The sequence below is a fragment of the Psammomys obesus genome, unplaced genomic scaffold, assembly GCF_907164565.1.
Source record: "Psammomys obesus unplaced genomic scaffold, mPsaObe1.curated_primary_1811, whole genome shotgun sequence".
NCBI classification, from domain to species: domain Eukaryota; kingdom Metazoa; phylum Chordata; class Mammalia; order Rodentia; family Muridae; genus Psammomys; species Psammomys obesus.
Genome location: NW_026591643.1, coordinates 1,855,939 through 1,877,476, shown reverse-complemented (window position 1 = coordinate 1,877,476; position 21,538 = coordinate 1,855,939). Strand labels below are relative to the sequence as shown.

The following is a 21,538-nucleotide window of genomic DNA, read 5'->3' as shown; positions in this document are numbered from 1 at the left end:
CCTCCGCCATCACTGTCTCCTCCTCCTCCATCACTACCTCCTCCTCCGTCACTATCTCCTTCACTTCCATCACTCTCTCCTCCTCCATCACTACCTCCTCCTCCTGCATCACTACCTCCTCTTCCATCACTGTCTCCTTCACTTCCATCACTACCTCCTCCATCACTGACTATCTCTTCTACTTCTATCACTATCTCCTCCATCACTGTCTCCTCCACTTCCATCACTATCTCCTCCATCACTAGTACCACCACCTTCTCTACTTCATGCTCTTTATTTCTGTCTTTTTCCCCGTAGCCTTGTATTCTCTTCTGGATTTTTGTTTGTTTGGTTTTTGTTGTTGTTGTTTGTTTTTTAGACAGGGTCTCTCTGTTGTTCAACTTGGCTCTTAGTCACTTAAGTATTCCTGGTCACTTGTTTCTTGTCTTTCAACCCTCCCTTTCCCTTCCCTTTCTTATTGCCAGACTCTGGTGTAATACCTTCCTAACTGGCCTTTCTTAATGCTAAGAGATAGACATTTTTTTTAGTATTTGGAATTTAGATGTGTTTAAATCTAACAGTATTCCAGTAATTGGTATATTTTCATATTTTATACTGAGGTATAATTTTCATAGAGTGAGCTATTTTAGTTTTCAGTTGTATAGTGTGACAAATGCATTCATAGTATAACCCACACCTGATTATATTGATATTCCCATCTTCTTAGAAATTTCTCATGTGACCCCTGTAAAGCAGCCACTCAGGTGAAATGTTTGGAATAATGCTAAAATTACTAGCACCTCAGAATAGAACACAGAGTAGTATTTTAAAGCTTACAAATAGGGACAGAGTGCTGGGGGATGGCTCGTTCAGGTAGTGCTTCCAGGAGATATATGGAACCATATGAAATGAAGTAATGCAGAGATGTGGTATTGGGCATCTAGCTGCTGGCGGAGTACTTGTTTAACAAGCAGGGCACCCTAAATTCAATCCCAAGCATTCCAGGAATGGCTTGGTAGTGCACACCTCTAACCCCGGCATTAGGGGCAGAATCAGGAGGATTAGCAGTTCACGGTCATCCTTGAAGCCCAGGAGAGGATACTTCAGCTTTTTGCTGTGTCTCCCTGCCTTGAGACAAGCTCTAGCACTAAGTGTGAAGCTCACCAGTCTCCACCCTCAGCACTGGATCACACATACAGCTGTGTCCAGCTGTTATGGAATTTGGCAGCTTGAACACAGACCCCACTGCACCATCCGGCCAGCCCCTTGGTTAATTAAAAATCCTTTGCTGTCTTTTGCCTGCGGGACACATGCTGCATACTTAAGAAATTTGTAGCAATTCAGCTTTAATTTATGCTATCCATTATCTTAACTAATTGTAGGTAATTCTATCAGTGTGTTTTCATGAGGGATTCTGTGTAGTTTTTCTGCATTCCCTTTAGAGCAAAGTAAAGCCTATTATTTTGCCTAAGCTTGTGTGTGTTATGATAAGTAATTACTAGTGTGGAAGGGACCACAACTCTCAAAATGTCTCCGTGGCCAAGAAAGGTGGCACACACCTGTAATCCCAGCTCTCTGGGACACAGACACAGGCAGATCTCTGTGAGTTCAAGACCATCCTGGTCTACAAAGTGAGTCCAGCCAAGGCTACCCAGAGAAACGCTGTGTTCTTTATAAGTTTACTCCGAAGTAAACATTGCTATAATCAAAACAGCTGTCATTTTTCTTTAAGAACTTTCTGTAGGTTTTATTTGTTTGTAGCTTTCTTTAGAATTTGAGAACTGAGGAGACAATTTTGGATTAATACCTGTCTGAGAAATTCCAAAATCAGAGAGGGCCATCTGTTTGCCTGGTTTGAGACATTTTCCAAGTATGATTTTCTTCGTTTGTTTTGTTATGGTCTCACTGTATAGCTCTGGCTGCCCTGGAACTCTGTGTTGTCCAGGCTGGCCTCCAGCCCATAGGGAGCCCCCTGCCTCTCCTTCCCAAGTGGTGTGACTTAAGGGTGTGTCCTCCTATGCCTTACTAAAAACATTTTATCCTTACAACCTGATTTCTTTTCTTTTCCTTCCCTTCTCTTCCCTTCCCTTCCCTTCCCTTCCCTTCCCTTCCCTTCCCTTCCCTTGCCCTTCCCCCTTCCCCCTTCCCTGGGATTAAAGGTGTGAGCCACCTTTACAGGTGTGAGCCACACCCAATTTACAAACTGTAGACAGTTGTGAGCTGCTGTGTGGGTGCTGGGAAGAGCCTGGGTCCTCTGGAAGCGCAGCCAGTGCTCTTAACTGCTGAGCATCCTTCCAGCCCCCAAAACTTATTTTTTTTTTCAATTAGGGACTTTATTTTCTAGACCTGTTGGTTTATATACAACATGGCTTAACCTCAGCTAGACTCCATGTTCTAGTGTCTTATTCCCACCACTCTGCCAGAGAAAAAAAACAAACATTGGTTTATAGGATACAAACTGATTTTAAAGGGTTATTTTTATTTAATTTGTATGTCTCTGTGGGTAGTGGCCCACTGATGCCAGAAGAGTCAGAATCCCTGGAGCTGGAGTTTTAGGCATTTGTAAGCTATCTGACATGGTTGCTGGGAACCAAACTCAGATCCTCTGCAAGAGTACTATATGCTGAGCCATCTTTTTAGCCCTACAAACTGATTTTTAGGTCTATTTTAAAAACTACTGGCACTATGAACATATGAACATTTTTCTACAAAGGTCAGAATAGATTAATGTGGGTGATATTCCCTCCAAGAACCTGGAAGAGACTGCATATGGACAAGGCTATAGTCCTAGTCCAGGGGTCCCTATGACCTAACAGCCCAGCTTAGAGCCCTCTGTGTTTTCATTATTTTAGGTCAGCCATGAAGAAGTCAGCCTTGGTAGCTCATAAGGTATGTGATGTTGGCCTAAACATCCTCCTCTAAGGGCACTTTAAAGGCTCTGTCTGTTCCCGTCTGTCAGTGCTTTTCTAGATACAGCCCTGGCATGCTCTACATTGCAGAAGCCCTGAGGAGGCCATTTGTAAGGTCTGTTTAATGTCCACCTAGCCTCAGTGTCCCGGTACGTTTGTCAAGCCTCATGCTAAAAATTCAGAGAACGTGTTTTAAAATATGCTGCTGTCAAAGAAATTAAACTGTAGCTGCCTGTGGAACTGGATTCTGGGGAGGGTAAAATAAGTACATTTAAAAAAAAAACAGTGAGTGTTAATTTTTACAAGCTTTTGGGAAAACATTGTAACATGTTATTTAAACCTCTTAAAACTGCAAAGCTTTTGACCTAGAAATGTCACTTACTGAAATCCTCGCTGAAAAAAAAAATAATCAAAAACTCAGGGAAAGATGTATGTATTTGATACGGTGGATGGTGGAGGAGAGCAATCTCAGGTCTTGAAGCCAGGTTGCCTTGATTTAAATTCACGTTCTTACTTAATATGTTTTTGCTTAATCCTGAGTGTGCTTCTTGGCGTCTCTCTCTGACAAATGAGGAACAGTCCCCACCTTGTAGCATTCTTGTGAGACAACATGGAGGACCCTCCTGTGCCACTCCCCACAGTGGTGTTTGCAGCGCTGTCCCCTAAGCTCAGCGCACCCAGAGAGCACACCCATCACTGCGCCGCAGACCTCCTCTGTCCGGCTTGCCTCTGGGACACTGACGTGCTCATATGGACTACAGTTCTCTCTGGGCAGCCCCTGCTGAGCTGTCTCTGCAGCACAGCCGCTAGCAACCATTGGGAAAAGCACTCACAAGAGAACCATCGTCGGTGAGGCAGAGCAGAGACTGGCTCTTCCAGACAGTTGGAGGTTAACAGATTCTTTCCTTATGATTCAGATGATTTTAAACATTGGCTTTGATGGCCATATGGTCTCTGCAGCCACTGAACCCTGTCTACAGGACAGAGGCTGCTGTTGACACTTCAGTGATTGGAGTGCTGGCTGTAATGTAAATGCAATCATATTTACAAAAGCAGGTGGCACCGTGGCGTGGCCTAAGCCAAATGTTTCCTAGCCATTGACTAACTTACTCTAATGGCTCAGGAAGTTTAAGAGGATTAAAGTTTAATTTTATCTTTAACATATCTAAAGTGCTTATCAGTTCCAGATGTGGACCATCCCTAGCAATTATTGGTTGGCACTAACAGTATTGTTTTCGTTACTACAGCAAATACTGGAAACAGTAAATGTCCAGCAATACACAGTGTCAAATATATTATGGCACACCCATAATATAAAATGCTAGGCTCTCATATATACCATTTAAACGTAGCTAAGGGAGGGGCTGGCTCAGTGACTAAGCCTATTGGCTGTGCAACCATCAGATCCAGTGTTCACACTCCTAGACCCCATGTAAAAAGCTGAGCGTGCTTGCACTCACCTGGAAACCCGGCCCGGGATGGGGGAACAGAGGCGCTTGATGGCTGCTGGCCTAGCTCCGGGTTCAGTGAGAAACCCTCTTTCAAGGGAACGAGGCGGAGACAGACACTCCTTGTCTTCCTCTGACCTCTGCAAAGGCAGACACACAGGCACAGCCCACGCACGTATGCACGTGCACCGTGTGCACACACAGACACAACGTGGAGCCTGTGGACCGTGCCACCGGGGACTCCGGCGTGGAGCTAGAGTGAGGTGGAGCCTGTCTAAAGCTCACAACTCTCGGTCTTGAGCTCCCTCCCTGTTCTGAGCCTGCGTGCCCTGGGCCAGTTCTCAAGGTGACCGTATAGCCCAGTCCCCTTGGAATTCCTCTCCATGCAAATGCCAGCCCCAGCCAATAATATGCGTCCAGCCTGCGATCTTCCCACTCCCCAAGGTTCAAATACGGCCTTACCCACCCGGACGGGGACCGGACGGCGACTACAGTCTGAGAGCTGCCGCCTGGACACTTGTAGAGCTGTTGGGGAGAAGGACTCCTCTGTTTGCAGGCGTTCACTACTGGACCCCGACCCTCGGACCTGTCTGCCAGGCTTTGTTTCTTAGTGTGGCGCTGGGGACGCTCCATGCTTGCATGCTGAAGGGAGGAGGCGGGCTGCCATCGCCCAGAAGAGCTGTAACACTGAAAACTTGGGGAGCGGTGGGCTGTGACCCTGAGTGCCTGGGAGAAGACCTCTTCCCTCGGCATTACTCTCTGCACTGGACCTTGCCGACCCCAGGCTCCTCCTGGGCCTTTCCAGCCTGGTGTGACATGCCCGAGGGAAGACGGGAACAAGGAAACACATACACACACACACACACACACACGTAATTCAATAACCTAAGGAACGTTTGAATTAAGTAAAAAGATAACTCCCATCATGACGTGAGTCCGCCTCTTAGAAAATAGTCCGTTCTGTATGTGCACATGCATGGGAACAACTGGTAACGATTGTTTTTGTAATTCTTACTTTCCTTTATTCATCTCTGCGCTGGGCAGATGCTGACATCTGTTCTGAAATACTGCAGCGAAAGCTGGCTGAGAGGCCTGGCTATGTGACGCAGACGCGTGACGGAGCTCGTGCAAAGTCTGGGCTCTGGTCTCAGTGCCACCAAGGGGAAACACTGCTGAGGACTCTCCTAGTTCTGGTGCAGTTATCAACATTCCTCATGCAGAAATTGCTCAGCAAGTTACAGACATCCTCAGGGGTGGCTGAGAGAGTAAACTAGACAGACGCCCTCCAGCTGTCCTGTCAGTGGCACTAAGGCAGAACGCGTGGACAGGAGAGGACAGTCTCTCCCGCCTCTGGCTACCTGAGCGCCTAGACTGCAAGCTGGCTTCTCTTAGGAAGTAGAGATGTGCTGCCGTGTTTAGTACCCTGGGTCCATAAGTCACATAGGAACAGGTTCCCGGCAGAATCTCCCAAACTCTTTCTTCAGTTTCACTGACAACCCAGTGAAGTTTCGTCTGTGGCGGGTTGCACGCACATTGTACCTGTGGGCATGTAGAGGTAGCCTTGGTGGGCGTTCCTCCTGAGCAGTTCACCTGGGTTTCTGAGACGAGGCAGTTCACTGGGGCCTGGTCCTCACTAACTAGGCTAGCCTACCCCCGGCTACTATCACAGCCGCGCCTTTCCCCTCACTGCTGCGTCCTGCCGCTCCATCCTCCTCTGAGGCCACCTGGCCTGCACAACTGACCCTCGGTCAGCCACTCCTCCTGGCACTCAGCCTGTACGTCTGTCCATTTTTTTCTCAGCTGTTCTTGGATACCAAAAGAGTGCTGCAGGCATGGTGTAGCTTCCACCTGGGCATTTTGTTTTATTTTTGGTTTTTTGAGACAGGGTTTCTCTGTGTAGTCCTGACTGTCCTGGACTCACTTTGTAGACCAGGCTAGCCTTGAACTCCCAAAGATCTGCCTGCCTCTGCCTCCCTAGGACTAAAGGCATGTGCCATCACACCCGGGCATTTTAGAACACTTGTTTCAGAAAAATCAACTATCATGTAAGAATTCCTTTAATCTCAGGACTCGGGTGGCAAAAGCAGGCAGATCTCCTGAGTTTGAGGCCAGCCAGGTCTACATAGCAGTTTTAGGGCTACACAGAGAAAACAAAATAAAACCAACAAAAAAATCCTCAGTTTTGTTTCAAGATAAATTATCACAGTAATATCGGCAATATTAAAGGAAACGAAGTTGCTAATTCTCTTGTTTGGTTGTTGTTGTTTTGTTTGTTCTGAAACAAGAGTTTCTCTGTAAAAAAAAAAAAAAAAAAAATTAAAAAAAGTTTCCGTGTAGCCCTGGCTGTCCTGGCCTCACACTCACAGAGCTCCGCCTGCCTCTGCCTCCAGAGTGCTGGGCTTAAAGGCGTGCCCCATGCCCAGCTCCCCCTTTTATGGGTGTTCTGCTCACACATGTCTATACACCACTCGTACGCAGTGCCTTCGAAGGTCAGAAGAGGGTGTCAAATTCCTCGACACCTGATTCACAGGTGGTTACTGCCCACTGCTGGGACTTGAACCTGCGTCATCTGGAGAACAGCCAGTTCTCTTAACCTCGCGTCGTCTCTTTAGCACCTTGCCTTTGTTTTTGAGACAGGCCTTCATGTCCCCCAGGCTGGCCCCAGACCTGCTCCATGGCGGAGTTTTACTGTGACTTCTGGTCTTTCTGCCTCTACCTCTCCAGTGCTGGGATTACAGATGTGTAACACATGCCTGGCTTATGCTGTGCTGGGGACGGCCCCAGGGCTTTGAACCCAGGGCACTGCTATTCTTTACTGTGGAACTGACTGAGGAGGTTTGTTTATTATGTGTGTATTTTCTATCACCACCGCTTTTCTTTATTTAAATTAGAAAATGGGTGATGATTCTTACTAATAGGTCTGCCATTTCCAGATAGATGTCACATATCTTTTAAATTAGTCATAATTGGTGCATTAGAGGCTAATTGAAAATGATGTACAAATTTGACATCTTGGGCTAGGTGGTGCTTGGGACAGGGAATATAGTGGACATTGCCCATGAGAGTCCAGCACTAAAACACAGCCTGAGACTGCAGTGTCTCCGATGTTACCAAGTGCCTTACTAGAGGCCGTACTCACGAAGCTGAGGATCACTGTCCTGTGTGCTACCGAACACTGTGATCCTGCTTTACAGCAGCACAATTTGAAATAAAGCGATGCTCTATTAGGAGCCAAGCGCAAAATCAACACAGTAAAAACCCTGCTAGGTAGTAATTTTAAATTGTCAAGCATAAACAAAATTTTGGACCATATTTTTTAATCAAAGGCTAGATTGTAGGTAATTGTTACAAAAACAGATCACTAGAAACATTTAGCAAATGCTACATGGGGAAAATAAACCTAGTTAGAGATGTAATTTATAGCTGTTTCTTTTTTCAGGTGTCATTTTAAAATGTAAGGCTGAGGCCAGGTGTGGTGGTGCACGCCTTTAATCCCAGCATGTGGGAGGCAGAGGCAGGTGGATCTCTGTGATTTTTGAGGCTAGCCTGGTTTACAGAGTGAGTCCAAGAAAGGCAGGGCTGTTACATAAAGAAACCCTGTCTCAAAAAAAAAAGTAAAAGAGTAAGGCTGCAGCTCTCAGGTATTAGGGAAGTATAAAGGCCGTTACACTGTTTTTTTTTGTTTTTTGTTTTTTGTTTTTATACTGAAGTCACAGCAGTTTTCTGTAGCATGCTGGATAAAAATGTGTTTTGCTTCTTTGGTCATGATGTCTACGACAGGTGATGCCCAGCACCCTGCTGGGACATCATTAATCTGCCTTCCTCTACAACATTTGGCCTTCGGTGTGGGGTTAGCATTCCTGGAACACCTCAGCTCCCGGGGCGTTCTTCAGCTTGAACATAGGCCAGGGGAAGTGGGAGAATGCAGCTCATGGAGAGAAGAGCAAAATACTCTTACCCCAGAATCATCCTTTCACATCACCCAGTGTTCTTCAAATTATCAGTTGTCTCACAAGTATTTTGTCATGCTCTGTGAGGCTTAGGGGTTAGCTCAGTGGCAGAGTGCTTGCTTAGGAAGCAGGGTCCCTGGGTCTAGTCCCCAGCACTGAAAAAAATTAGAATTGAGGAGGGGGCAGAGGGAGAGACAGAGGAAGAGCATGTAGGCGGGAAGGGTTAGTAGCACAGGCACCTGCAGCCAAACGGGGGAGACCTGAAGTCAACCCTTGAAATCCACATGGTGCCTGTAGACAGTCAGTTTCCACTGGTTGTCCCTCGATCACCACACATGTTCTGTGGTACTTGAATACACACACACACACACACACTTAATGGGGGAAATACAGAAAGAAAACAAAACCTTTGGTAGTCTCACAAATACCAATTTCTCTTTTGTTTTGTTTTGTGTTTTGAGACAGTCTCACTATATAGCCCTGACTGGTCTAGACCTTTCTATGAAGGCTAGGCTGGCCTTGAACTCAGAAATCAGACTGCCTCTGCCTCCCAGGTACTAGGATTAAATTGTGTTTCATCACTACTGGCTTTCAAATGTCATCTTCTGAATGTTTTTATATTAAAATTATGTCATTCCCTCTTCTCTTTCCTCTCTCCAGCTGTTCCCATGTAACCGTCCTCAGATGCATGGCCTCTTTTTCTCAAGTTGTATACACATATACAAATAGAACCTGCTCAGTCTTTACAGCGCCACATTTGTGTGTGTGGTTTGTCCTGGGGAGACTGTTTCTCTCTCCCAGCATTCCTTGGTTGTCTGTAGTTCTCTAGGCTCTGAGTGTCCTTCGTGCTATCATGTCTGCTGGAGTCCCCATTGTCCAGGTCTTGGTTCTTTGGTTTGGTGTTGTTGTTTGTTTTACAGTTTTTTAAAATTTGAGTCAGAACACTAAAAAGATTCCTATGCTGTGACCATTTGCTGTAGTTCTTAAATATTTTTCAGTCTGTGGGTTTCTCCTTCTCTCACTTTGCCCCTTGTGATTTCATTGTTAAAGAAATGGTATCTTTGTGTTGCAGTTTCCACAGCATGGAGTTTGCTCAAACTGTTACTTGCTTCAAGGTTGCCAGTTCTGCGGTCTGTCTCCACCATTTCTGGTGAACTGGTAGTTGGCTTTTCCCTCTGACCCCATTGTCTCCTGCTGGTGTAGCTCGACTCTTTAGTCTCCGTCTGCTTTCTTCGCATGTTCATGTGCTCACAGTAGTCTACTGTTTCCCAAGGGTGAGAAACTGGCTCAGGAATGTAAAAGCAAAACTAGCTTTTCCTTGTGTGTGTGCATCTTCGAGTTATTTTGCTCAGTTCTCTTTGTAGACCTCGGTTCTGATGTTAGCTGCCAGGCTGTGTTGACCGACCACCTCGTTGGGTATTAAATGGCTTCCCCTTTGCTGTTGGAGAGCACTGACCCTGCAAGGCAGTGTCAGAGCAGTGGACACAAAACGATGCAGAGAGCTTCCCGAGTGTGGCTTTGCCAGTTGACATGCAGGGAATGATTTGTGCTTTTCTTTCCTTACAGTTTCCTCTTTTGTTGCTGTTTTGTTTGGTTTTCTTCTTTTCAGACAGGATCTTGTATAGCCTTGGCTCCTGTAACCAAGGATGGCCCTGAGCTTCTCCTGCCTCCACCTCCCTTGTGCTGGAATTACAGGCGTGCACCACCACACCTGGCTCAGCCATTCCCAGCCACCCGTCCCAAATACCCCCAAGCAGCGCTTCTCTGACCTGGCTGTCCTGGAACTCGGGTCAGGGTTAGAACTTGCTCTGTAGTCCAGGCTGGCCACAAATTCATAGAGATCCACCTGTGTCTGCCTCCCAAGTGCTGGGACTAAAGGAGTGTGCTGCCACTGTCTGGATAAACTATTTTGGTACTAAGTTTATTCATAAAGACCTTTAACATTCTTATATGAAACAGTGTTTGGTCAGCTTCTCCCAAATGGAAAGTGTCCTGTCTGGTTTGGAGGGGTGGGTGGTGGTATTGGAAAGGGCGTACATGCACCTTACAAGCAGTTTCCTTTCCTTGGCAAGACCACAGAGCTTACTCTTCTAAGACCTGTGTAGTCTAGGCTCCTTGAAAATGCGCCTTGTCCCAGAATTGGCATATAAACGTTTGGATTATATATTGTGCTTCTTCCAAGCAAGGAGCGCTCCTGTTCCAGGGTAGTGCGGGAGGCTTACTACTGAGTGAGTGACTGTCACGTGTCCTTCCCTTGCAGGCCCGTTTCTCATACATGCGGGTGAAGTATCTGTTCTTCTCCTGGCTGGTGGTATTTGTTGGAAGCTGGATCATATACGTGCAGTATTCAACCTATACAGAGCTCTGCAGAGGGAAGGACTGTAAGAAAATCATAGTAAGTATATCAACATTTTAGTTATTTTTGAAGAACCGTCTGTACCAGACTAGTTACTACATAAGGATGGATTAGTAAATGTCTCCAGCATAAAGGCAGTCTGACGTTACCGTTCTGCTGAACTTCCTAACTTTTTAACAAATTCAGTTTTCAGGAATCTAAGTACAGGTAAGGCAGTATGGAAGCACTCTCACTAAAAAACAGATTTTTTTCAAATGTAATTGAAATGTGGTTTACTATATATCAGATTTTCAAAATGCTTAAGTGTGTTATGTATAGACTTTCTAGAATACATATTTTCAATAAATGGAGTTGTATCAAACACCAAATTTTCTCTGAAGGGTATATATTTATCACTTATTTTCTTTCCTGGTGATCTAAAATATTTTATAAAAATTATCTTTTCAGTTCAAGATCAATAGCCGTATTTGGTTGTAGAACGATTATTTTAAAGATGAGGTTTTAACTAAGTTAACTCTTTATTTTCGACTAAGACCTTCAATATGTCTCAAACGCTTATTTCAGAACTTTATTTTGTTTTGTTTTGTTTTTATGGGGCTCTGGCACAAACCATTGACTTCAGGTAGCCAAGCAGGTGGTTACTGTCAAACTAGCCCATCTCTGTGCAATTTTTTGTTTTGTTTTTGGTTTTGGTTTGTGGAGACAGGGTTTCTGTGTGCAGCCCTGACTGTCCTAGAACTCACTCTAGGCTGGCCTCAGACTCAGAGCTCCGCCTGCCCCTGCCTTCTGAGTGCTGGGATTATAGGCGTGTGCCGCTGTGCCTGGCTTCTATGCAAAATTTTAAAAGTGTGTGTGTGTGTGTGTGTCTCGTGCAAGCCTTTGGATAGCAGGGGACAATGTGTAGTTCTCTCTCCTCCATGTTTCTGTCTCTGCTGATGCTCTTTGCTGTGCTGTCTGTGTGAGCTTCTGGCTAATTCTTTCGTCTCTTCCCAGCTCCCCTTACGAGTGCAAGGTAACAGATGTGTGAGCTGCTACAGCTAGCATTTTACATGGGTTCTGGGAGTGAACTCAGGTCCTCAGAGTCGTTTGTCAAGGGCTTTCACCCACTGAGCTATCTCACTGGCACCATCATGTAATTATGTCTTTAATAACACTGACTTAGGACTGCTGGGTGCGATGGAGACTGAGGCAGGACTGGGATACATGGTGAGAAACTACCTCAGAAGAGGAGGGGGAGGAGGAAGAAGGAAGTATAGGAGGAGGAAGGAGGAGGAGAGGAGGAGGAGGAAGGAGGAAGAAGAGGAGGAAGAGAAAGAAGAAGAAGATGAGAAGGAAGAGGAGGAAGAAGAAAAGAAGAGGAGGAGGGTTGAGTCTTAGGATTTCAATAGTTATGTCACTAAAGGTTCTGTTATTACTGGGTGCCACTTAGCCCCAGCCGGTTGTCTCCGGCTGTGCGTATAGCAGGGGTGTCTTCTCAGTCAGAGTCTATGGCTGAGCAGGGATGAAGATAAGATCACAGTAAATTAAGTCTTGTCAGGCTGGGAGATGGCTGAGTGGGTCAGGTTTTGAGCTTGGATCCCTGCCACCAGCAGTGCATATCCACAGTGTAAAAGCTACAGCAGCGCGTGCCCACCGGGTAAAGGCTACAGGAGCACGTGGGGCCAGAGACAAGAGGACTCAGGTGCACGGTGGCAGCCAGTCTAGCTAACTCACGAGCTCAGATAAAGAAGGGAATCTAGAGAAAGACATCGGACATCAGCTGATGGTCTCTCTGTGCAGGCGTACCCACACACGCACACCCACACACCCGGACACATACATACGCACAACAGGCACACACAGATACATACATTCTTTGAATCAAGTATTCCTTGGTTAAGAATATTTGGAAAAAGAGATTTAGTAACAAAATAAACCACTGACCTTACTGAAGGATTTCCCAGGGTCTCTAATGTCGTCCTGTGTGTTCACATCCCTGTGAGAAAATAACTCTACTTGGATAGAAGAAAAATGCATTCTGCCAACCCCATTCCAGGAAAGCCTGCTCGCATCATGTGGTATGAGGGATTCTGCTCCAAGGACAGAGCCAAAGGCAAATGTTTAGAGACATTTGTTGGTATGTTTTCTGTGATTGTGAAATATCAGTGAGTGACCTCATTAGTTTTTACTCTAACTTCCCTTTAATTTGCAAGAACTATAAACAAAATGTGACTCCAGCATAATTTGCTAGTTATTTTACAAATTCTCTCAATTCTCTTAAAGTTGACTTTTAAAAAATGTAGTTACTTTGCGTTTGAGAGGGTTTCTCTGTGTAGCCTTGAGCTCACAGAGATCGCTGCCTCTGCCTTCCTGAGTTCTAGGGTAGCAGGCGTGCACCACCGTGCCCGGATTGAGAGACATATCTTAAATATTTTAAAGTTAAAGAAGCAACCATCCACGCAGATATTCAAATTCCAACAATATATGTGTTGAAAAAGTTGAAGCCGCACTCACTGCCTTAAAAGTAACACGTTTTTGATTTGTCCCTGTGTTTTACTTGTGTAATATCTGCCTAAGCAGTTGCCTGGTTTTTCAAAAGTTTCAGCAACGTATATACATTCTTCCATCCCAGATGTCCTTGTTTTGAAACCTGGAGCCTAGAGGTTGGCATCTCCTGTGTTACCACATCTGCTGGTCTTTCATTTAAGTATAATGAACTGAGCCAGTTATATAAGGTTCTGTTCCAAAGTTTCAGTTGTACTAATTAAAAACTGCATTATCTCAAAGCCATGCATAACAAAAACATGTTCAGCAAAAGATTTCGTGTGTAAGCCTAAGCAGATTCACCCCAAATCCTGTTTCATCTTTGTTAAGGAAGATTAGAAAGAGAAACATCAGATCCTAAAGAGGGTCCACAAATACCACTGCTTCTTAGCATCCGAAAGCATAGCTGAGCAGACAGTGGTGCTCCACACCTCTAATCCTAGCACTTGGGAGGCAGAGGCAGGCCAGCCTGGTCTACAGAGCAAGTTCCAGGACAGCCAGGAGAAACCGTTTCAAACAAAACAACCCACAAAGTTGTTTTTCCTTTTTGAGAACTGACAGTGTTGCTTTTAGATTTCCTCTAGTTATTTTTTTATGTTTTAAAATATCTATTTTCAAAGTAATTACCACCCTGTAACACTCACTTAGTGTGCATGCATGTGCTTGTGGATATGCGCTGTGACTGCCGTGGTGCCTATGGAAGCCAGAGAGGCTGTCAGGTCTCCTGGAGCCAGACTTACAGGTGCTTGTTAGCTGCCTAATGTGGATGTTGGGAACCAAACTCAGGTCTGTCTGAGAGAACAGAGTGTGTGTGTGTGTGTTTTTGTTTGTTTGTTTGTTTGTTTTTGTTTTTTTTTTTAAGATTTATTTTATTTATTTATTACATAAACAGTGTTCTGCCTGCATACCAGCAGAGGGCACCAGATCTCATTATAGATGGTTTTGAGCCACCATGTGGTTGCTGGGAATTGAACTCAGGACCTTTGAAAGAGCAGCCAGTGCTCCTGACCTCTGAGCCACCTCTCCAGCCCCTCAGTGTGTGTTCTTAACTGTGGAACCTCCTTTAGTAGTCACAAAAAAAAAGTGTAATTCCTCCAGGTTAGGGGGCACACACCTTAATCCCAGCCCTTGGGAGGCAGAGGCAGGTGGATCTGAGTTTGAGGCCAGCCAGAACTACAGAAAGAAGATAGATAGATAGATAGATAGATAGATAGATAGATAGATAGATAGATAGATAGATAGATAGATAGATAGATAGATAGAAAGATAGATAGATAGATAGATAGATAGATAGATAGATAGATAGATAGATAGATGATGGAGATAGATGGATGAATGGATAGATAGATAGTAGAGATAGACAGACAGACGGGTAGATAAATGGATGGCTGGATAGGCAGATAGACAGACAGGTAAGTAGATAGATCAGTGGGTGGGTAGTGGCGGGTGGATGATAGATGATAAAGGTAGATGTTTTTATAAATTATATATTGATTATATACAGATTTTATATAATCTCTCCTAGAAAATGTCAGCAAGTATTTTTCACTATTTCCTCTCTGTTATGGATGTCATGGATGCTAGGGACGTGGAGGTAGATATTCAAAGTCTGTATAGTAGCTGAGCAGTGGTGTCACACGCCTGTAATCCCAGCACTCAGGGAGGCAGAGGCAGGGGATTCCTGTGAGAGGCCAGCCTGTCTACAGAGCGAGTCCAGGACAGCCAGGACTATAAAAGTGTGTCACAGAGAATGGTAGGATATGCCACTTCCTGGAAGTGGCTTCTCGAAAAGCTGGCATTTTGAATTGGAACCTGCTGGGAAGGAAGTGGTTGTCTGAAATTTTGGGCAAAAAGTTCATGAGGAAAAGGACAGTGAGACAAATGGCTGAAGAGGGAAGCAAGGCCGAGGAGGAAGACTGCCTCATGTGGGCTGGCGAAATCTCTTTTTTAAATTTCTTCTTATTTATGGGACAGAGATGGCCCAATGAATGGTTAGGAGAGCTTGCTGCTCTTGCAGAGGACCCAGGTTCAGTTCCAGCACCCACAGCTGTCTGTAACCCCAGTTCCAGGGGATCTAATGCTCTCCTCTGGTTTCTGGACACACTATGGTGTGCTCACACAGTACCTATGCATGCTTACAGCCACTTACATGTTCACATAAAACAAATCCTTAAAACATATTTGTGACTGTTGTGTGTGTGTAGAAACAGGGAGCCCTCGGATGCCATAATGGGCATCTACCGTCATGCAGCTCACAGAGATTGCACTAAGGCGAGCCCATTCAGCGTCTCTTCTTGCTGAGCACCGCTGACGCTCAGCCCTGAGTCTCAGTTCACTGCAGTGCGTGCACTCTGTGCTACCCAGTGACGATAAAAACATGTCTGCCTAGCTTCCCTCGGCTTCTATGGAGACAGAGCTAACTTTCAGCTGTCAGCCTGCACACCTTCCCAGCTGCTCCTCTGACGTGTCTGTGGGACACAGAGTAGGTTCAGATGTCCTGGGCTTGCTTTTGTTTGGTCTGAGGCCGACAGCCTCATCCTTGTCATCACTGGAACTGTAGCATTATAAGAGGTTCTGCAGGGGCGGTGGGGCACACCTTTGGTCCCAGCGCTTGGGAGGCAGAGGCAGGAGGATTCCTGTGAGATGAAGGCCAGCCAGGTCTACAGAGTGAGTTCCAGGACAGCCAGGGCTACACAGAGAACCCTGTCTCAAAAAAACCCTCTCTCCCTCTAAAGAAGGGTTTTCCTCAAAGGCTGCTGAAGCTGCTCTGTCAAGAGCACTGCTCCCCACTTTGTGTAGGAGTTAGGAGGAGAAGTCATCAACTCTCTGCATGTCGCCTACACTCTCCATCTCTCTGTGAGGGGTTGTGTATGAGTGTTGAAGAGCCTTTGATTTGAGGTTCATCACCCTTCAAGTGTAAGCTGGACAAGCCACTGAGCATCTGTAAAATGGTGGCTAATACCATTTCCGTATCAGGTGATTGTGAGTTCATGTGTTAACACTGTGCCTCACACATTATTTTATTACTATTTATTACTGCCCAGGGTTTGACTATGTAGCCTTCATTAGCCTCAAACTCACTCTGTAGACCAGACTGGCCTTGAACTCCGACAGTTCCACCTGCCTCTGCCTCCCAAGCACTGGGATTAAAGGCATGCGCCGCCGAATTTGCCAATGTTGCCATCACTACTTATTATTTTCCCCTTGTCCTGCTCCTGAGTATGGCTGGGAAGATAGGTGTCTATACACACAAACATGACGAATATGATAGAGTGTATTGTCAGAGTCCTGCCCGAGAGGCAAAGCCTCTCAGAAGATGCTCAGATTAGTCATGCTCAGATGCACGGGAAAGAGCCGGAGATGTGCGCAGGTGCCTGGCACCTCGTAAACCTGGACAGTAGAGGCAGGATCGTCTGGAGTTCACAATCATCTTTAGCTACATAGGAGGCTTGAGACCACGCTGAGGTGACACTGTTTCAGGAACAAACCATAGGGTGGGCTGTGCGGAAGCCGAATGTGGGTGCGCACGGACAGTGCTGCCCACAGGTAGAGTGTCCGAATCACAGGCACAACGTTGGCCAAGTCAGGGCCATTGTAGTTAGAGCAGCACCCCGCAGTTAAACCATGATGGACTTTTAACTACACTGACAGACCTCCACAGCATCACTGAGACTGTGGTAATGACAGCATCACTAAGCACGTCGACACAGGAGAAACAGACTATCACGGCTAGATACGGTGGCATGCACCTGTACCCCAGGACTCTGAATCCTGGGGCAAGGTGATTTCAAGTCTGAGCTAACATGGACTACAGTGAAGTGCTATCTTTAAGAGGGGGGTTAGTGGGGAGCGGTGCTGGCACACACCTTTAATCCCAGCCCTTGGGAGGCAGAGGCAGAGGCAGGCAGATCTCCGAGTCTGAGGCTAGCCTGTTGTAGAGTGAGTTCAGTACTGTCTGTGCAGGGCTAAGTTCAGTCTCTGACTTGAGTTCACTCTCTGGGACCCAGGTAAGGGTGAGAGGGAGACCTGACCTTCACACAACTGCCGTGGCTCTCATGTGCTGCACCCCACCCCCAATAATAAAGGAACATTTTAGAGGGCTTGAGACAGCATTTCTCTGTGTAGCCCTGGCTGTCCTGGAACTCTCTCTCTCTCTCTCTCTCTCTCTCTCTCTCTCTCTCTCTCTTTCTGGCTGGCCTCTGCCTCCCGAGTGGAGGCAGGGGAATACTAAGTCTATCCTGCCCTGGCTCCACAGTGAGCTTGAGGCCAGCCTAGGCTACATGAGATCCTGTGTCAAAGTGCCAGACTTCAACAAAGCACCATCGCAAGTTAAAAACTTAGTTTTTACTGCAAAGACTTGTGCTGTAAACATCTAAAGAATGACAGCTTCACCGACAGGGAGACAGAGTGGGCAGAAGAGCAGAGGAGAGCTTAGAAGAGGTAGTTCTCTTGGGAGGCAGAGGCAGTGAGCCAGGGCCAGCCTGGGCTACATAGTGAGCTCCAAGCCAGCCAGGGTTGCATAGCAATGCCTGCCCTCTCTCGAAACAAAACCTCCCAGAGCCCTGTAGAATAGGAAGGATCTGGAATCACAGAAAAGAAAGTGTCTCTCCTCCAAATTGTGAGTCGGGCTTGCCGGGCATTTCATCCCAGAGAGCACAGCTGATGAGCACTGGCTTGGGAGTAGCTAGAACACTGAGAAGCCCGCAAAGCTTTCAAGTGGCCGGGGCTTTGGTTACTGTCACCTGAGGAAAAACCATTTCAAGTGCACAGGGACTGGCCAGGCATCTTTCTCCCGCTAAGTCAGGCTCAGAGAGCCACCCCTCACCATCTTTTGAGGTCCCATTTATGGGAAAGGGTACAGCTGTTGGGATAATCGGCTATTAGCACCTGCACAGAAGAGTGGGGGCTTGAGGCTCAGGCTGCCTGTGAGGCAGAAAGTGCAAGAAGCCATCACAGGTGCTCCGGAGCTTGGCCAGGCAGAGGGCTTAGAAATTCAGCACAGGTGAGGAGCATGGTTTGCAGGACATGTTAGGCTTAGGAGACAGAGACTTAGTTCTTGTAAGGTGTGGAGATTTAATAACGACATGGCTCCTGTTTGGCTTCACAGTTATCTAGAAATGAAAATATTTCTCTCTCTTTCTTTTTTTTTTTGGGGGGGGGTTGGGGGTCCTGGATCTCTCTGTAGCCCAGACTTAGAACTGACTCTGTAACTCAGGCTGTCCCTGGGCCTGCCGTCTCAGCCTCTGGCTTCTAGGTGTGAGCCACCACGTCTGTTGATAATAGGCTTTTATAACTGGAAACAGGAATTGCATTGCAGTTGGGTAGCAGGAAGCCAAAGGCAGCCTGTGGGAGTTGTGAAGGGTGAGAAGCTGCTTCTAAAAACTGAGAGCACCACTCAGCCAGTCAGAGGGCAGCTTTCTTTTCCAGATATGCTCCTTCCATAACATACTGTAATTCCCTAATTACTAAATCACTTCAGCCAATCCTGTTTGGTGCCCAGCCATGTAGAAGTCTTGTATAACTGGACTCTGTGGGTGGGATTTCCTAGACATGCCCCGTTTCATTGGCTTGAGTAAGAGAAGAACTTCTGCGTATCTCTCAGGGCTGCAGGGTCCATCCCGAGTCCTCTGTCCCATCTGCATTCTCTGAGCACTGCCCACGGCACATTTTGTTCTGAGTATTACAGGGGCACACCTTTTCAGCTGAGGCACTGAAAGATGGCGAGGCCTCTAGTTTAAGCACAGTCTCCTTTGAGAGTCAATTTCCAAGGATGGTGGTTTATTACGTAAAACAGCCACCTTAGGATCTGCTAAACTGAAGCCATTAGGAACCATGTTCCTGGCTAGACAGTCTTAATAACAGTATTTCATCCAGTTTTGCCTTGCTGGAGCGTCTTTACTGTGTGAGAGGAAGGCGTCAACAGGAAACAATGAGGCGCGTAAGAGGTGCAGAAAGTGGGGCAGAGAGAAGACAGAAAAAGTTGACTGGAAGTTTTCAGGCACTGGGAGAAAGCTAGCTCTGTGTGTGTCCGTGTGTGTCTGTGTGTCTTCGTACGCGTCTGTGTATGCACCTTGTGTCTTTGTCTCTGTGTGTGTGTCTGTCTGGGTCTCTTTGTGTGTGTCTGTGGGGGGTGTTGTATGTCTGTATATGTGTATGTCTGTCTGTGTGTGTATGTGTGTGCCCACCTGTATGCTTCTGTGTGTTCCTGTGTGCCGTGGCCCAGTGTGTGTGTAGGTCTCTTTCTGTGCATGTGTCTCTGTGTGCTTTTGGCTTTTTAGTCTTGTTAAAAAGAAGGGGCAGTCTGAAAGTGACGCCTGAAGTACATTTTAGAACGTGGATTTTGAAGATAGTTACAAAGTCGAGTGCTATACATATGTTCATTGTAATTGCCCCTTGGTCCTCTGTAGTTTAGGGTTAGGATTCCCTAAGACAAGCGGGTTCTGTAAAAAGAAAGGTAAATCCTGCCCTCTTCTGGTAGTATGAGGTACGTGCCGGCAAAGCCAAAAGTGTGCTGTTTATTAGAATAATAGTAATCATTCTTAGGGGGTTTTAATTTCTTAAAGGCTATTTAATAACTATTGGTTATTTGTATGCACAGCTGGACATTTTTGTAGACATTTTATGAAGCCACCTGCTCTTTTCACTCAAATGTTTGGGAAGGTTGCCTTTGGCTTGTGGTGGAAGGCCAAAAGCTGAAAAGCCTGTTTTTTGTGACTGCCCTTTTATGCAGGATTGGCTTGGGGCCTTCACTCACAACAGGAAATCTTGTTCTTACATCAGAGTACCAGACTAGTCGCTGCTTACTGATTTACTAATAAGGGACTTGTTCTAAGCAAACAAAAATGAATTTAAATGTTGTGGAACATAATAAATTTTCATAGTAATTTTTTAAAAGGGAGTACACCTGTGCTGTCCACTCTCGGGTTGGATCCCTCTGAACAGCTGGCAGGCATATTGCACAGAGCCCTGAAGAGACAGCATGGAGCTGTGGCTGTTAAGGGGCTTAGAGGAAGGGGGGAGGGGAGCAGAGGTCAGTGATCAGAGACCTTCAGTGGGGACTCAGGGCCTGACTCAGCTTTAAGCCTGCTGTGCTAGTCCCAGGCCAGCTGGTCAGCCTAGCTCTAATGAACTCTTACTTCCAATGCCCAGCCTCCTTTTCTTCTTCCTGCATAGCCTTTCAGGAAGTTTTATTTTCACCTTATTTTTTCTTTTTCACTGGGCTGTATTTGAACGCCAATGACTTCTGTTTTCCTTCCAGTCTGTTCAATTGTGGTCAGAGAATATGTGGTCTCCATGGTCTAAATCTATATGGACTGTCCCTGCGGGAGGTTTCCCTCCACAGTGTGAGGCCTCAGCGCTCCCGGAAGACACGTACCAGTGAGATGGTTGGCCATCTGCCGCCGAGCAGATAGGCCATGCAGACATGTGCACTTCCTGAGACATCTCCTGAGGCTGACCAGATGAAAGAAAGCACCGCATAGCACGGCCTCCAGACATGAGGCATGAGGCAGGGGCTAGGTTGCTTGACTCCCTCCATGAAGGTAGAACTGCACATTCTTAGTTACAGCCAGAACCAAAGGAAAAAGCAGGACACAGTCCAAGGCTTGTCTCAAATCTGCTCCTGGCAGCTGATACTTCTCCAGGTGTTAGCACTTGGCTCTGCACATGGCAAGGGCTCTTAACCTCCTTCAGGATAATCCCTGTAGGTCTTTCTGTGTCCTTACTGTTGCTTATTTCTCCTCCCACACGACCTTTCACAGTGTGCCTTTATTTACTGGGTTGGGTCTATGTGCCTGCTCATTTGTATGTATACCGTGTTCATGCAGTAGAAGCTAGAGAGAATGTCAAATCCCCACAATTCAAGTTAGTTGTGGCTGTGTAAGCCCTGGGAACTGAACCCAGATCCTCTGTAGGAACAGCAAGTCCTCTTAACCACTCTTAACCACGGAGCCACTGCTCCAGTCTCTACAATGTGACTTTTTTTTTTTTTTTTTTTAAGATTTATTAAAAAAGAAAAAAAGGCAAGGGGGTTGGGGATTTAGCTCAGTGGGCCCTGGGTTCGGTCCTCAGTTCTGGGGAAAAAAAAAAAAAGAAGATTTATTTATGCAGTGTTTTGCCTGCATGACAAGAGGGCACCAGATCTTATCTCAGATGGTTGCGAGCCACCATTGGTCGCTGGGAATTGCACTCAGGACCTTTGGGAGAGCGGCCAGTGCACTTCTGAGCCATCTCTCCAGCCCCACAGCGTGGCTTTCTATTTCTAGGTTTTTGTTTCTTTCGTTGCTAAGTTTCATTAGCTTATTTCACATTTCCTGCTGTTGTTTTATTGTTTTTGATGCTTTGAAGTCTTAATTTAGGATGTCAGTAAATTCT

At 46.2% G+C, this 21,538-nt stretch overlaps 1 protein-coding gene across 1 annotated transcript in view; it reads left to right on the top strand.

Annotated features, from left to right (window-relative positions):
* Dipk1a (divergent protein kinase domain 1A) overlaps positions 1 to 21,538 on the top strand; it is a 42,466-nt gene that overhangs the window by 15,369 nt on the left and 5,559 nt on the right. Inside the window, exon 2 of the mRNA XM_055611565.1 lies at positions 10,547 to 10,681. Coding sequence (XP_055467540.1) covers positions 10,562 to 10,681 — 120 coding nt within the window. The 5' untranslated portion in view covers positions 10,547 to 10,561. The remainder of the gene's footprint in view (positions 1 to 10,546; positions 10,682 to 21,538) is intronic.